Raw genomic sequence first — 15,993 nt, 5'->3', positions numbered from 1 at the left:
ACCCGTATACGCTATTAAAAGCGTAATGCAGGGAGTGAAGGGAAGTACATGACAGAGTATCAAAGACAAACGCCGAAGAGATAGTATCTGTGTCATGCACCTCCCCTCAGGACTTACACTAGACATAACAGTGTATTGTTTGTTGTGTTCCGGGAGTTTAATCTGTAGCGTGTAAAGTTAAATGTTTAAACGGAAGCCATAATCGCAAAAGAAGCCCATAAGAACGTAATGAGTGACATTCCGAAACGCTATTCGCAATATGAAAAAAATATAGGTTTCTTTTACCATGTGCTCCCAGCTGAATATGGAAACTTCACATTTCTTCAGAGTCTACTTTTTGTGTTTCTAATGTATGACATTTTTCTTTCCATAACTGTTTGTCCGTTTTAGACCAAGTGTGCGTGGGACATTTGCTTTATCATGGGGCCACATCCTTGGCGCCTCCTTGGTCCATATGCCCGTAGAATTTGTTAGCATGACCTCTCCACATTATTTCCTGTGTAACTGTCTGCCCATTGCCATGCCCATTCATCTTCCTACACTGGTATGCTTGAGACGTGTGCAGCTTGTACATTTACAGAGCGAGAGATGAGCTAGGCCCACACTGTGCCAGATTGGCCACGCTCCACGTTGTAGAACTGTAATTCTGTGGTGATATTGAGGAGTGGGGTCCTGACAAGGTTGTACCTCGATATATCCAATTACAAGGTCTTCAGAAATCAACAGAGTTTACAGCATGAAACGAAACAATTGAACAGACTGGGTAGATAGGATTTTCTTTATACCAGTAGAGCACTTACATCACTGGAAATTTACTTTAACCCTTTGACTGGAGTTCTTTTGGGCCTTCATGCCCAGAGCAAATTTAGCCTTTTAGTAATGCTGCATTCTAAAGGTGGATTTTTTTTGATTTTTTTTGTTACTTAGCCTAACCCAGAATGTTTTGTTTGTTTTTTTAAAGCGGGAGACACAGTGCTTTCTTATTTTAAATTTGAGCGGATGTTAATTTTGTGCGTCTTTCTTTTAAGGAAAAAATTGTATGTAAATGAATAAAAATATTGAGTTTTTCCTAATTTTAATGATCCGTGTTTATTCAATGAATATTTATTGTCCTTTTTTTTTCCCTCATGCAGGAGAAGTCTCAGTCTCAGTTACTTATACTTGACCGAGGATTTGATCCAGTGTCTACAGTCCTGCATGAACTGACTTTCCAAGCCATGATATATGATGTTTTGCCTATTGAGGGTGATATTTACAAGTAAGTTTTTCACTTCTTCTATTCACCTACTAAACCTAGAAATAAATGATAAAAGTAAAATCTTGTAGAGAACACAAGTGTTAATTTCCTGCATTATCTTCCGTTTTCAGCTAAGGCCACCCACACACGAGCGTGTTTGGTCCGTGATATAGCATCCTAGTTAATCATGTTTTCAGCATGGGACATTTGTCCCTCAGCGAGGCAGTGACACCAAGCGTCATAGATAAGTATGGTGTCAGGAGCCCGGCTCCCTGCAGTGTATTCGGTCCGGAAAATGCGGCCGACATACGGACCGTATATTACGGACCAAACATGCACGTGTGAATCCAGCCTTAAGGGCCGGTACTAAGTTTTCCTGGTCTCTTGCTGAAGACAGAGTAGTGGGGGGAAGGCCCCTTTTTTCAGCCAGTTATCTTACAGCCAGACACAGGATTGTAAGGAGGAGGAGGGGGAAATGGCTGAGTTTTTTTATTTATCACAGTTTTGTGGCACCGTATAGCCTGTTGTTGATGATCAATGGTAACATACCAAATGGAGCCTCTAACGCAAATGTTAACATAGCCGTACCAATAATATACTACAAACTTAAGAGACACTAGACACTAAAGACTTGTATTAATCATATTTTGTCTAAAAAAAATGATTTACTAGTTTGTGACATAATAATCTGGTGAATATAATTCTATCAGAAACTTTTGACTGATGATATTATGTCCCCTGTACCCAATAAGTAATGTAGGCTTAGAAGAACATGGTGCTCTTGCCTAAAGGGATTTTATAGAATTAATTGCTAAAATAATTGGGTATAAATTTGAATCGCACGGTACGAACTATAATTCTACAAAGGTCTGGATGGGACCCCAAGCAGTGCTTAAAGCCGGATCAATATTAACAAAGCTAGATATCACCTCCACATCAAAAAGATACCTCCTATTTCCGTTATAAATATATATACTAGATACACTTCATTTAGCAATAGTCGCCTTCATTTTAATAAAGGTGCATAGTATATAAATAAGTTACAAATATTGGTAATGTCAATCTTTATAAATTCACAGTTGCACGCTTAAAGTGATGCATAATAAAGGGTTGGGGTTTTCTTTTTTTTTTGGGGGGGGGGGGGTCCAAAGATGAAGTCTGTTCCAGATCAACTAAATCCAACCGTAGTAATATGTTCTTTGCTTCCAAATACATGTTAAGTCTGATTGTTAATGGCAGCATAACATCCTAACAGAAGTTTATCCAGAGAGATCTGTAATCCAGCAGAATTTATAACACTGGTTGGGTCATATACATAACGTATTAGGGCAATTGACTACTCAACCATATGGTAGTATACAGGGCTACACACGGGTAGATGGAATGGACAGATTTCCCCAAAAATATTTTTTAACATAATCTGGCAACAGTTAGATCCCATTTATCAGATGATATAAATGATCAGATATGGTCATAGAAAAGTATATGAAATAATGATTTGCATTCTGTTTTCTTCTAGGTATAAAACAGACGGCTCCACATCAAAAGAGAAGGAAGGTCGTTTAGACGAGTCTGATGAAGTATGGGTGAAAATCCGTCACCGACATATTGCCGACGTCTTAGAGTATGTACGATGTTATAACCTCTATACAGATTATAGAGGACCTGCCCTGCCACTAAAGGGAGAAATCTACATTGTTGTTTGTTTGTTTGTTTGTTTGTTTTTTTACCATAGATGGGATTCTTTAGACTAGGTGTGTTCACTTTTTATAAAACCACATTTTCAAAGGCCTTAAATTAATCTTGCCATATATAAAAAATTTCTTCTGATGGCTTTTTTTCTAAACACCTTTTAATTAGCGATTTTGCTTATAGCAGCAGCACGGACCCTGCACATAAACCAATCACGTTCTCTGAATATTCACAGCGCAACCAATCTGAAAGTTTACAGTGCTTGGGAATAAGTGACAGGGGCAGAAGAGGATGGAGGCGCAGCCTTATATAGTGGATCGAGCGGGTTCCCCAGCAGCATTTTTAAAAAAAACAGGATCCTGACCTGTCCACAGAGTTTAAGGCAGCACAGAGTATTTCAGGAGCCGCGTTCTGCTCCCGTAGGTAAACGGGGTAGCAGCACTGCGAAGACCGCACGGAGAATTCACCGGCGGTCAGGATAGAACGTAGCAGCTAGATGAGGGGAACACACCCAGCTGCTAAGTGAGACACAGCAGGGCGCACTTCCAACACAACCGTGCTGTTAGCTATACAGCTGACGGCTGTCAGCCCTGCAGTAGGATCTTGTGTGGGGTGGTGACTAGCCAATCATGTGAAGGTGTTATTGAGGACAGGAGTGGAGGAGAGGTAACAGACTGAGAGCTACGTAATGGTAAGAGCAGAGTTAACAGCAGCACAGAATATTTCAGGAGAGGAGCGTGCAGATGTTGAAGAGTGTATGACGCGGACTGGTCACTGATTGGTCAGCGTCATAAACATAAACTCGCCCAGTTAAAAACACAATACACGCCCAGTTGGACATAACGAAAAAAAAACGCCCAGTTGTCCATTTCAAACCTAATTTGCATAAATATAAAATAGCTCATAACTTGGCCAAATATGAACGTTTTAAAAAAAACAAAACGTTACTGTTCTCTACATTGCAGCGCCGATCACATGCAATAGGAGATAGGGATTTGAGAATCTGGTGACAGAGCCTCTTTAAGTTGTTTATTGTCTTCGGCTGAGATGGGCAGTGGCACGTCTGTTTCTATAAATCTTAATATATTTTTATTTTACAGAGAAATCCCTAAACTTGTTAAAGAAATCTCTTCAAGTAAAAAAGAAACCGAAGGAAAGGTATTAAATATAAAGAATGTCCGACATTGTATTCCAGTACCGTACATATTATGTCATATTGATACTGTGAGCAAAAGGGGACTATAGACATTCTGCTGTTACATAAATACAAGACTCTGGTTTCGCCTGCACCCACTGCTCCTTCCACCCAATTATAATGTCATATTTTCAGCCTGCAGTGAAACAAAGGGGCAGATTTATTAAGACTGGCGTTTTATACGCCCACAGGAGTAAAATGAGACTGACTTATTAAAAAGCGCACGGTTCTGTATACATTTGTTGCATCTTTTTTTTTTTTTTAAACTTGCTGGGTCGGCGAAATACAGTAAAAAGTCGTAAATTATTGTGCAAATATGGCGTTTCCATAATCTTTGGCTTTTTAACACCACTAAAGTGGCGTAAACTCATTCCTAAGTTCCCTCCATAATGTCTGTTACTGTGGGCATAGAGATGTAGCTTAAAGGGGTTGTCCTAAGATTAAATGTTTTTTTTTCTAACCACAGGATAGGTGATATCATGCTAATCGACCGCTGGGACCCCTACTGATCATGAGAACGGGGGTCCCATTGCTCCAAATGAATGGAGTGGCATGTGCACTGCCGCTCCATTCACTGTCTATAGGACTGCCGGAGATAGCCGAATAGAGCACTCGGCTGTCTCCGGCATTGCCATAGAAAATGAATGGAGCAGCAGGGCACATGCACCTGTCGCTCCATTCATTCAGAGGAACGGGACCCCTGTGCTTGTGAACAGTGTGGGTCCCAGCGGTCGGATCCCGACTGATTTGCTTTGGCATTTGTGATAATTGTGCAAAGTTGAACCATTTAGCAAATTAATGTAATAAAGTTTATACAATTTTCTGATTTACTTTCTGTATTAATTCCTATGTTTTTTTTTTTTAAATCTGTGCTTTTAGTTATTCAGTAGGAACACTCATTGTTTATTTCCAGTGGATAAAAATTCTGTCCATGGTCATGTGATGGACACACAGGTGCACGGCTCGTTACAGTATGTGTAAAACAGCTGTGTCTTCTAACGAACGGTAAACCTGTGTGTCCATCACATGACCATGGACAAATTTATCCACTGGAAGAATGAATGTTCCTGCTGAATAACAGCAAGCAGAGATCTTGAAAACCGTGAGGAATTAATACAGAGAGTATATTGGAAAATTGGACAACTTTTTTTGCCAAAAGTTGCCCTGTAAGATGTCTAAACGGCCCCTGTTTATAGTGAATATTACCTATGTGTTGAATTATGTTTCTTTTATACAGCTAAGTATCAACAAGTTATCCAGCCTTATGAAAAAGATGCCTCATATTCGAAAACAAATCAGCAAGGTGAGTAGTCCTTTCCTAAATATAGTTTATTCCATTGCAGATGCCTAACATACTTTTACATTTTTATAGAGGACGACCCATTGGTCGTTTTTGACACGTTGTGGGTTTTTTTTTTGTTTTTTTTCAAAACGGCAGTTTTACAATGAGTTTGCCATAAATTTGAATAAAAAAAACATGATCTGACCATAACGTGTGCGTGCGTGCGTGCGTGTGTGTGTGTGTGTATCAACATAGATTTATCAAGTATCATAATATTCCGCTTCTAGTTTCATAGATGGGAATTGTAATGGTAGGTTGTAGTATTCCTTGTCGAAAAATCACAATGCTTTTTGAATTTTCAGCAAACTTTACATCTTAGTCTTGCTGAGGATTGCATGCAGAAATTCAGTGGGAACCTGGAGAAGCTTTGCAAAGTTGAACAAGTAAGCAATACGTTAGTGTATGTAAAGCTGAGCAAATAAGGGTAAGTTCACACGTGGCAGATTTGTTACAGAAATTACTGCGACTGCCCTATACATCTGAATGGGGCTTGCAGAAATCCATTCACATTCTGCAGAAGCCACCTCACTCAGATGTATGAAATGGGTTTTTAGTTGCAGAAGTTTCTGCGACAAATCTGCTGCGTGTGAATAGCCTAACCCTGTACTTTAAAGGGATCAAGCAGATTGGAGGAAGCACTGCTTTTATACTGTTTAGGGACCCTTCCTCATGACATGAACGTGTTTATATATGCATTTTATTTGTGTCTGGGTATTATATAGCTATTATATACCTTTACACTTATTGTAGAACTACTGGTTTCCGCAATGTATCCCACACAGGACGCACAGTTAATTTCATCCGAAAGTCCACACCAAATTATGGTGCAGATTTTTTGCTAGATTCGCTGCAGAGCCAAAAAAAAACCCTAACCTCCCTGGCGTTGCCATAGAGACACGTTCCTGCTTCCCATGTTTGCTCTCTGCAGCCCGGCCTCCTGTGAAAATGCTGCAGCTCATGTGACCACTGTTGCTTGTGATTAGCTACAGCAGTCACATGGGATGAAACGTCTTCCTAGGAGGCCAGCCGCACAAAGAAGAGGCGGGGGAACAATGAGCCGTCGCTATGGCAACACCAGTGAGCTAAGTTTTTTTTGTTTGTTTTTTTTTTACTTTTTTTATTTTTTTATTAAATTTAAATCGGGAAAATGTATTTTTTATATTCAGATCAACATATTTTTTTGTATTTTTTTTTGCAACTTGTGAATGAGATCTGTTCAAATCTTATCCACTTTCCTGCTACTGTAAAACGCGGATTTTCTGGCCGTAAATCTGAAGAAAATCCTCAAAGTCTGACCTGTGTGCACATAGCCTTAGGGGTATGTTCACACAGGCCGGATACGCTGTGGAGAAGTACACCGCGTATCTGACCTAGAATTTGCAGAGAATTCCAGCCAAAAGAGCGCACCAAATTGTGATTGCAGTTTTTCGACCGCAATTGCTGGAGTGAGGGAGAAAAAAAAAAAAGACTTAATACATACCTTCACTGGCGTTGCCATAGCGATGCGTCACTCTGGTTTCTGTGCAGCCCTGCCTCATGTGATGATGCTGCAGCTCATGTGACTGCTACAGCCTGTGATTGGCTGCAGCGGTCTCATGAGATGCACCATCATCCCAGGAGGCCGGGCTGCACAAGGAGCTGTCGCTATGACAACACCAGGGGGTAAGTATAGACTTTTTTTTTTTAAATTTATTTAAAAAAAAAAAAGCATTGCAGGTCAGTTTATGAAGGTTTTCTTAGCAGATATTGTTCGCAGTGTGTGGATGAGATTTTTTCAAATCTCATCCACTTTCCTTCTACTGTAATATGCTGTGGATTTTTCGCAATGAAAATGTGCACATACCCTTAAAGTGGAAAATATGTCTGTCTGTGTTTATGATGAAGTCGGGATAAAGTGGTTTGTTTGCAGTGGGTATTTTTCATTGAGTTGTATCCTGGAAGTATACTGGTGTCTATTGTAATATTATTCATGCTGAAAATATGTTTTTAGGATCTTGCATTGGGTACAGATGCAGACGGGCAGAAGGTGAGGGAACACATGCGTGTCCTGCTGCCAGTATTACTCAAAAAAGACTTGGATAATTACGATAAAAGTAGAGCCATTCTTCTGTACATCTTTGTGGAAAATGGTGAGTGACTGGGACAATTTGGCTCTCAATGAAGGTGCCCAACATACGATCATATGGTGGGATTCTGCATAATATTACATACAATAATACTAAAAACATTCTGACATTGCACTTAGTGCCCTAAGTTTAGTATTAAATGTCCACAATGTCTCTACTCTAAAATAGACCCATACATTAGAGCAACGATGGGCAAGATGAGACCCCTAGGTGCTCACCCTGAAGCTCTTGACCTGCCGTCTTACATCTGGGCATTGTATAGGATGTTTGTGTAGTAAAGTGTATCACTTTTAGATTGCAGAGTCCAGGGTGATTTTACTGATCAAGTTTTGGCCTGGTTTTTGTTTTTTGCAGTTTTTTTTTTTGGGGGGGGACGACATGTTTAGCACTACTAAAAGGGTTTTAAGATCAATAGGATTTGTTATAAATGTTTTTTTGCTGCTGGGAGCCTCACTGATCCCAAGAACATGGGTCCCGTTGCTACAGCTATACATTGTTTTTATAGGGCCCCAATTCGGTATTCTGAGCTCCATCTTTCGATTTTGTCTTTTCATTTTAAAATGTTTCTCTCCCTAAAGGAACAACTCAAGAGAACTTGGACCGACTTATTCAACATGCCAAGATTGAGAGTGATGGAGATGTACTGAAAAATTGGAAGCACATTGGAGTCCCAATAGTCCCCAAGGTAAGGCTATATTGCTGGAGTTACCATGCTTATCCATTAAAACAACTTTTTCTTTATAACTTTATAGAGCATAAAAGCAAATGACCCTCCACAGCTCAACCAGTGCATCGTAGTTATCAATGGATGTTCTACTCATTACTTCTTCTATTCCTTTCACTAATGTTTAACTCCTGAGTATTTGAGGTAATACTGTAGTTCAGAATAGTATAGACCTTTTAACCCCTTGACGCATTATCACATGCATGTATGTGATAAGCGTCATAGGGAAGTATGGAGCGCGCTCAGGGGCTGAGCGCGCTCCGTACTCAGCGGGTACCGCTAAAAACTACAGCTCGTCCTGCAAAAAATAAACCCTCATCCTGCTCAGTCCAAGCAAAAATTATTTTGTTATGACTCTCGGAATGTGTTGAAACAAAACAATAAAAAAATATGTTGTTAAAATGTTTTTGTTTTTTTTTTAAAAGTAGTAAAATATAAAAAAAAAAAAACTATACAAATTTGGTATCACCATAATCCATGTTGTGCCATATAATAAAGTGAAGTTGTTTTTACCGCACGGTGAAAGCCTTGAAAATAAAAGCCAGAAACAATGTAGGAATCAGTTTTTTTTTCCAACTTCAGCTTAAATAATTTTTTTCCCAGTATCCCAGTAAATTATATGGTACTTTAAATGGTGCCGTTAGAAACTGCAACTCCTCCCGCAAAAATAAGCCCTCACACCACTCTGTTGTGGGAAAAATAAAAAAAGTTATGGCTCTTGGAAGGTGGGAGTGAAAAACAAAAATGAAAAATAAAAAATGGCTCCGTTCTTAAGGGATTAATCTGGGTTGAAACACATGGACATTTACGTTTAAACCGCCTGTTATTGCTTCCTGTTCTTGTTTTGCCTATCTTCTTAAACTAATCCTTTTCTTTATTCCTTCTAAGACTGTCTGGTTTGGGGATCCAGGTCAGTTATAAATATCATATGTTCCACTGCTAAAAATTCATTTTTGGGTAATCAACGTGTATTTATGTGAGCGCTACGTTACATACATTTTCAGTTCGGTATATTCCTTTTCAGTTTGCTACACACAAGGATGGTTTATACCAGAGTAATAGTCAATTGGCAGTTGCATCTTTGTTATCTTTATTTTGTTATAATTTTGACAGAAGTATTCAGACCCTTTACTCAGTACTTACAGTAGTTTAGCAGCAATAACAGCCTCCAGTCTTCTTGGGTTTGATGCCACAAGATTTGCACACCTGGATTTGGGGGATTTCTGCCATTCTTTTCTGCAGGTCCACTCAAGCTCTGTCGGGACACACAAGGACATTCAGAGTTGTTCCTAGGCCACTCCTGTGTTGTCTTGGCTGTGTGTTTAGGGTCATTGTCTTGTTGGAAGGTGAACCTTCGGTCCAGTCTGAGGTCCAGCACTCTGGATCAGGTTTTTATTAAGAATATCTCTGTACTTTGCTCCCTTCATCTTTCCCTCAACCCTGACCAGTCTCCCTGTCCCAGCTGCTGAAGAATACCCCCACAGCATGATGCTGCCACCACCAACATGCTTCATTGTAGGGATGGTATTGGGCAGGTTATGAGCAGTGACGGTTGACCTTCTGGAAGTTTCTCCCATCTGCACACAGGATCTTTGGAGCTCAGCCAGAGTGGCTATTTGGTTCTTGGTCACCTCTCTTACCAAGACCCTTCTCTCCTGATTTTACTTAGTTTGGTGGGGCGGCCAGCTCTAGGAAGAGTCCTGGTTGTTCCAAACTTCTTCCATTTTAGAATTATTGAGGCCACTGTGTTCCTGGGAAATTTCAGTGTAGCAGAAATTTTTTAGTACCCTTCTCCAGAACCTGTGCCTCCACACAATCCTGTCTGAGCTCTACAGGCAGTTCTTTCCTCCTCATGGCTTGGTTTTTGCTCTGATATGCATTATCAGCTGTGAGACCTTATATAGACAGGGGTGTGTCTTTCCAAATCATGTCCAATCAAATGAATTTACCACTGGTGGACTCCAATCAAGGTGTAGCAACATTTCCAAGATAATCTAGAGAAATGGGAGGTCCCAGAGCTAAATTTCAAGTTTCATAGCAAAGGGTCTGAAAACTTATGTCCATTCGAAATTTGAGTTTTCCATTTTCAATAAATTTGCAAAAATGTCTAAAATTCTGTTTTCACTTTGTCATTATGGGGTATGAAGTGCAGAATGATGGGTCGAAACTTGTTGTTTTTTTATTTTTATTTTAGCACAAGGCCTCAACATAACAAAATGTAAAAAAAGTGAAAGGGTCTGAAGACTTTCCATACGCACTGTACTGCAACCAATTTTTTCAAAATGATGTTCAGATGGTTTACATGCAGGAAGATCTATCACTTACTAATGTGCTGTCTGTAGCTGAAATGCATGCAAGACTGGCTTAGTCATGTGACCATGATCCTAGTGTTTTACCTCCTGCTTGTGTGATGTTTCCTATTCTGAAAATGTGGTTATCTTCCCCTCCTCTTTCAAGAACAGACATCACATGACTCTTATCTTCTCTGCATCCCCTGCTCTCCCCCTCCCTACCTGTCTCAGGAGGCTTTGGGTTTTACAGGTGTGTGTGTTGCGTGTTGCAATGTCTGTGAGAGGAGAGGGGAATCATGGGAACTGTAGTCCTTTAACTGGTAATCCCTCCCACAGCAAGTCTTGCCAGCATCAAAACAGAGGTGCTGTACAGAGCTTGGTAACATATTGAAAATAAAAAATAACTACTAATTTGTGGTGGCATCAACTGGTGACCATATACATGTACTTTTCTGTGGATCGCAGATAACTCCTTTAAAGAGACTCTGTCACCACATTATAAGTGCCCTATGTCCTACATAAGGAGATTGGCGCTATAATGTAGGTGACCGCAGTGCTTTTTATTTAAATAAACGATCTATTTTTACCACTTTATTAGCGTTTTTACATTTATGCTAATGAGTTGCTTAATGCCCAAGTGGGCGTATTTTCACTTTAGACCAAGTGGGCGTTGTACAGAGGAGTGTATGACGCTGACCAATCAGCATCATGCACTCCTCTCCATACATTTACACAGCGCATAGGGATCCTGTTAGATCCTTATGTGCTGTCTTATACTAACACATTAACAATACTGAAGTGTTTAGACAGTGAATAGACATTCCACGGGATGTCTATTCACAATACCTGCACTTTGTTACTGTTTCTGTGGTAGTTACAGCCGAGGAAGCGTGATCTCGTTGTAACCTGTCATTTACCGCGTAATCTCGCGAGATTACGCGTCCTCTGCTGTAACTACCACAGACAGAGTAACGAAGTGCAGAGATTGTGAATAGACATCCCGTGGAATGTCTATTCACTGTCTAAACACTTCAGTATCGTTAATGTGTTAGTATAAGACCGCACATAGCGATCTAACAGGATCACTATGTGCTGTGTAAATGAATGGAGAGGAGTGCATGATGCTGATTGGTCAGCGTCATACACTCCTCTGTACAACGCCCACTTGGTCTAAAGTGAAAATACGCCCACTTGGGCATTAAGCAACTCATTAGCATAAATGTAAAAACGCTAATAAAGTGGTAAAAATAGATCGTTTTTCTAAATAAAAAGCATTACTGTCACCTACATTACAGCGCCGATCTCCTTATGTAGGAGATAGGGCACTTATAATGTGGTGACAGAGCCTCTTTAAGCTGTGTCTGGCCTTTTAGCAAGTATACGTTTATTTTTCAAGAAAAGAATTCCAATTAGGATGTCAGGTAATTTCATATTCTAATTGATAAAAAATCTCATATCGTACAAGATCACATTATTATTTTTATGATTAATAGAATATCTTAATCTATTACACGTTGTAAATTCTCTAATTCTGTTTAGTTTTAATTCACAATATTTTCCACTATTGATCGGCTGGACGATGTAAATCAACGAAACTGAAATGCAATCAATATTGTAAGGCTATATTCACACGGCATAATAGGGAGGCCGCAAAAACACTTTTTCGCTGTTTTTCAATGAACACATGGATTTGAAGCGTTTTTAGAGGGGTTTTATTTTTTATTTTTTACCTAGCTTTTTTGGCTGCCATTAAATTCAATAGACTACACTCTGAGTCTGAATGAACAGAGCGCATGTGTGCTGCCACTCCATTCATTCCACGAGGGACTGCCGGAGATAGCAGAGCGCTGGATAGGGGATAAGTTGTTTTGGTGGGATAGCCACGTAAAGATGATATTTGAGAATGTATTATTCTAACTTTTACTATGATATGCTGATGTACTATCGGTGCAAAGGAAAAACAAGTATATGGCTTTTTGTTTTAAATTCTTATAAACCTATTATTATTATTTTTTATTTTTTTTAAGTCTTCACAACGTAAATCGCCCAGAAGGGACAGATCAAGGGAAGAAACATTTCAACTGTCTAGATGGACACCTGTAATAAAAGATATTATTGAGGTGAGATAAAATGCTGCCCTATTTATCACTTGAGCAGACAAAGACTGGGTTCACACTGAGTTTTTTGCAGGCGGAAAATCTGCCTCAAAATTCTGTTTGGAAGTTTGAGCCAGATATTCCTCTACCTGCACGCTGATTTTCGCGGCATTTTTCGCCCACGGCCATTGAGCTCCGCGGGCATAAAACGCAGCGAAATACGCTTTCTCTGCCTCCCATTGATGTCAATGGGAGGTCAGAGGCGTAATCGCGCAAAGATAGGGCACGTCCCTTCTTTCTCCCGAGAGCCGGTTTTACCGCTCGCAGGAGAAAACCACCCCGCCTCCCATTGAATTCAATGGGAAGCATTTTCAGCCGTTTTTTGACGCGTTTTGCATAGCGGTTTCTGTGCCAAAAAACGCAGTGTGAACCCAGCCAAAGAAATATAAGGGCTGTTGTAGCGCTTGAAATTTTAATAATGACACTTTTTCTAATTTACTTTCTAATTTACCTTGTTTTTATCTCCTTCATCTAATATTCGAATACGTTAAACATTTGATTTCATTATTTCTTTATGGTAGTAGCATGCGGAGACGAAAATAGACTTTTTAGTTTTTTTCTATACTGTCACTAATTGGCGATGTTGATGCAAACGACTACTAACTGTTGAAATATTGATCTGGCATGCTGGATTGTTTTATCTGATAGTTGGCTATAAAATAATATATACATTTTATGACACAAACTGATGCTATAGAAGGAATATTTAGTTTTTTCTTCCCCCGATGTCGGAGAGGTAGAAGGGTCGGGCAGCGGCTGTCCACCTAATAAAAACACATGCACTCTCAGCCGAGCGTGCATGTGTATGGGGGGGGTTGTTAGGAATAGCTGTCGAACAATGCTTGGCCGGACATTACATTACCGAAGCCATTAGGAAACGAACCAGGTGTATATTAGAAAGTGTTTATTATTTCCGTTTTAAACTATATTGAGCCATGAATAAAGCAATACTATATTATTTAAGCATTATAACTTTATACTAAGTCTATGTAATACTACACAGAAGCTAAATGTATTGAATCCTTTATTTTACTTGTCTGAACTGATTATCTTAACCGTGACAGGACACCATTTTATAGGGTATACGGGGATCAGGGCCTTTTAGACTAGTCAATTCTCGTTCGAATAATCATTTGATTGAGCAAAAGTGATCAATCGGCTTAGGCGTAAACACTGCAAGCGATCGAATGATTAACGATATATCCTCCGTATATCGACGATCGCATCGTTTTGAATAAGGGAAACATTGTTCGTCGTCCCTAAATTTAAACAAGTTTAAACAGGTATTGTTCATCTTTCAACGACAAAACAGGTGCAAATGCACAAAAAGAAGACCAGCGACCTAAACACCGATCACAATAACGATTATTTATACGATAATAGATGCAATTAAATAACGATCGTTCGCTACGGAACGACTCGCTAACGAATCTCTAATCGTTCGATCTTTACAATTTCTTGACTCGTCTAAAAGGCCCTTTACTTACTCTGGTTTGTCATTATTGGGGTTTTTTATGGACTTTTGTGAACTGTTCACCCATAGTAATCCGGTATGGAATAGGCCAGGATCACACACACCACATACACTTTTGATGCAGCTTTTTTGAGCCAAACACAGGAGGGGGGCACAAAAAATGAAAATGCATCTGTCTTTTTTTCTTTTATACCTTTTCTTCCTTATGGATTCACTTGGCTTAGCCTTAAAAAGCTTAACCGTGACAGGACACCATTTTATAGGGTATACGGGGTTCAGGGCCTTTTAGACTAGTCAATTCTCGTTCGAATAATCATTTGATTGAGCAAAAGTGATCGGCTTAGGTGTAAACACTGCAAGCGATCGAATGATTAATGATATATCCTCCGTATATCGACGATCGCATCGTTTTGAATAAGGGAAACATTGTTCGTCGTCCCTAAATTTAAACAAGTTTAAACAGGTATTTTTCATCTTTCAACGACAAAACAGGTGCAAATGCACAAAAAGAAGACCAGAGACCTAAACACCGATCACAATAACGATTATTTATACGATAATAGATGCAATTAAATAACGATTGTTCGCTACGGACTGACTCGCTAATGAATCTCTAATCGTTCGATCTTTACAATTTCTTGACTCATCTAAAAGGCCCTTTACTTACTCTGGTTTGTCATTATTGGGGTTTTTTATGGACTTTTGTGAACTGTTCACCCATAGTAATCCGGTATGGAATAGGCCAGGATCACACACACCACATACACTTTTGATGCAGCTTTTTTGAGCCAAACACAGGAGGGGGGCACAAAAAATGAAAATGTATCTGTCTTTTTTTCTTTATACCTTTTCTTCCTTATGGATTCACTTGGCTTAGCCTTAAAAAGCTGAGCCAAAAACCTCACACACAAACGACATTAAAATAATAGTCTTCGTATTAATCCATTGTCAGAGGGTGGTCAAGGGTGCTTTATCAGCAGATTATTTGGTGAACATCCTTCAAAACCATTTTGTTTTTTAAACTTAATGGGTCCAAAATTCTGTGACTACTGATTTCTTAATATATGTTTATAGCATCATCTCAATCCTAGAACCAAGGAAATAGGGCCCACATAGTAGAAAATGCAAGAGATTTATTGAAAAATCATGACCATAACAATAGCATATAAAAGCGTCAGAGACTCGCACTACTCAAATAAATTTTGGTTGCTGAGAATATAGCGCTATGGATAAGGCAACATGACCAGCGATGGGCGCCCACCACCGGTCATGTTACCTTATCCCTAACGCAACATGACCAGCGATGGGCGCCCACTACCGGTCATGTTACCTTATCCCTAACGCTATATTCTCAGCAGCCAACATTTGTACCCAGCGGGAATAGTGTTTGAAAAAGGCCATATCTTAGGCCGAAACGTTGTACACCTTTTTGTTTGCCCTTTTCTGAATAAACTAAACTAATACTGCATTTCAATCTACGGAGTTCTCAAGTTTATCTTTATTTATTAGGGGGTGGGAACCCTACTGATAGCACCCAACATCCACGCAGAGTGCCACCAACAATATTAATACTACTGGTATAAAAGCAGAGGACTGGGGTAACTCCTACTTCCTAATAATATACCAATATGTAAAATATGCCGTTTCCATATAAACGGAAGTAAAGAAAAAAATTTCAACAAATTATGTAGATTATCAATATGTATTAATTATTGCAGTAATTCACAAGTGGGGGTGAGAAAGAGAAAAATAAATG

General features: G+C 39.4%; 1 protein-coding gene across 5 annotated transcripts in view; it reads left to right on the top strand.

The window, feature by feature from the left end:
• Window positions 1-15,993, top strand: part of STXBP3 (syntaxin binding protein 3) — a 53,553-nt gene that overhangs the window by 29,302 nt on the left and 8,258 nt on the right. For all 5 annotated transcript variants that reach the window (XM_075833409.1, XM_075833410.1, XM_075833414.1 and 2 more), the window contains 8 exons: window positions 1,134-1,258; window positions 2,757-2,861; window positions 4,030-4,087; window positions 5,362-5,427; window positions 5,769-5,849; window positions 7,457-7,595; window positions 8,171-8,277; window positions 12,635-12,727. In XM_075833409.1, coding sequence (XP_075689524.1) covers window positions 1,134-1,258; window positions 2,757-2,861; window positions 4,030-4,087; window positions 5,362-5,427; window positions 5,769-5,849; window positions 7,457-7,595; window positions 8,171-8,277; window positions 12,635-12,727 — 774 coding nt within the window. The remainder of the gene's footprint in view (window positions 1-1,133; window positions 1,259-2,756; window positions 2,862-4,029; window positions 4,088-5,361; window positions 5,428-5,768; window positions 5,850-7,456; window positions 7,596-8,170; window positions 8,278-12,634; window positions 12,728-15,993) is intronic.

Source organism: Rhinoderma darwinii, chromosome 7 (genome assembly GCF_050947455.1).
Source record: "Rhinoderma darwinii isolate aRhiDar2 chromosome 7, aRhiDar2.hap1, whole genome shotgun sequence".
NCBI lineage: Eukaryota > Metazoa > Chordata > Amphibia > Anura > Rhinodermatidae > Rhinoderma > Rhinoderma darwinii.
The sequence above is the reverse complement of the archived record's forward strand: the minus strand, read 5'-3'. Positions and strand labels throughout refer to the sequence as shown.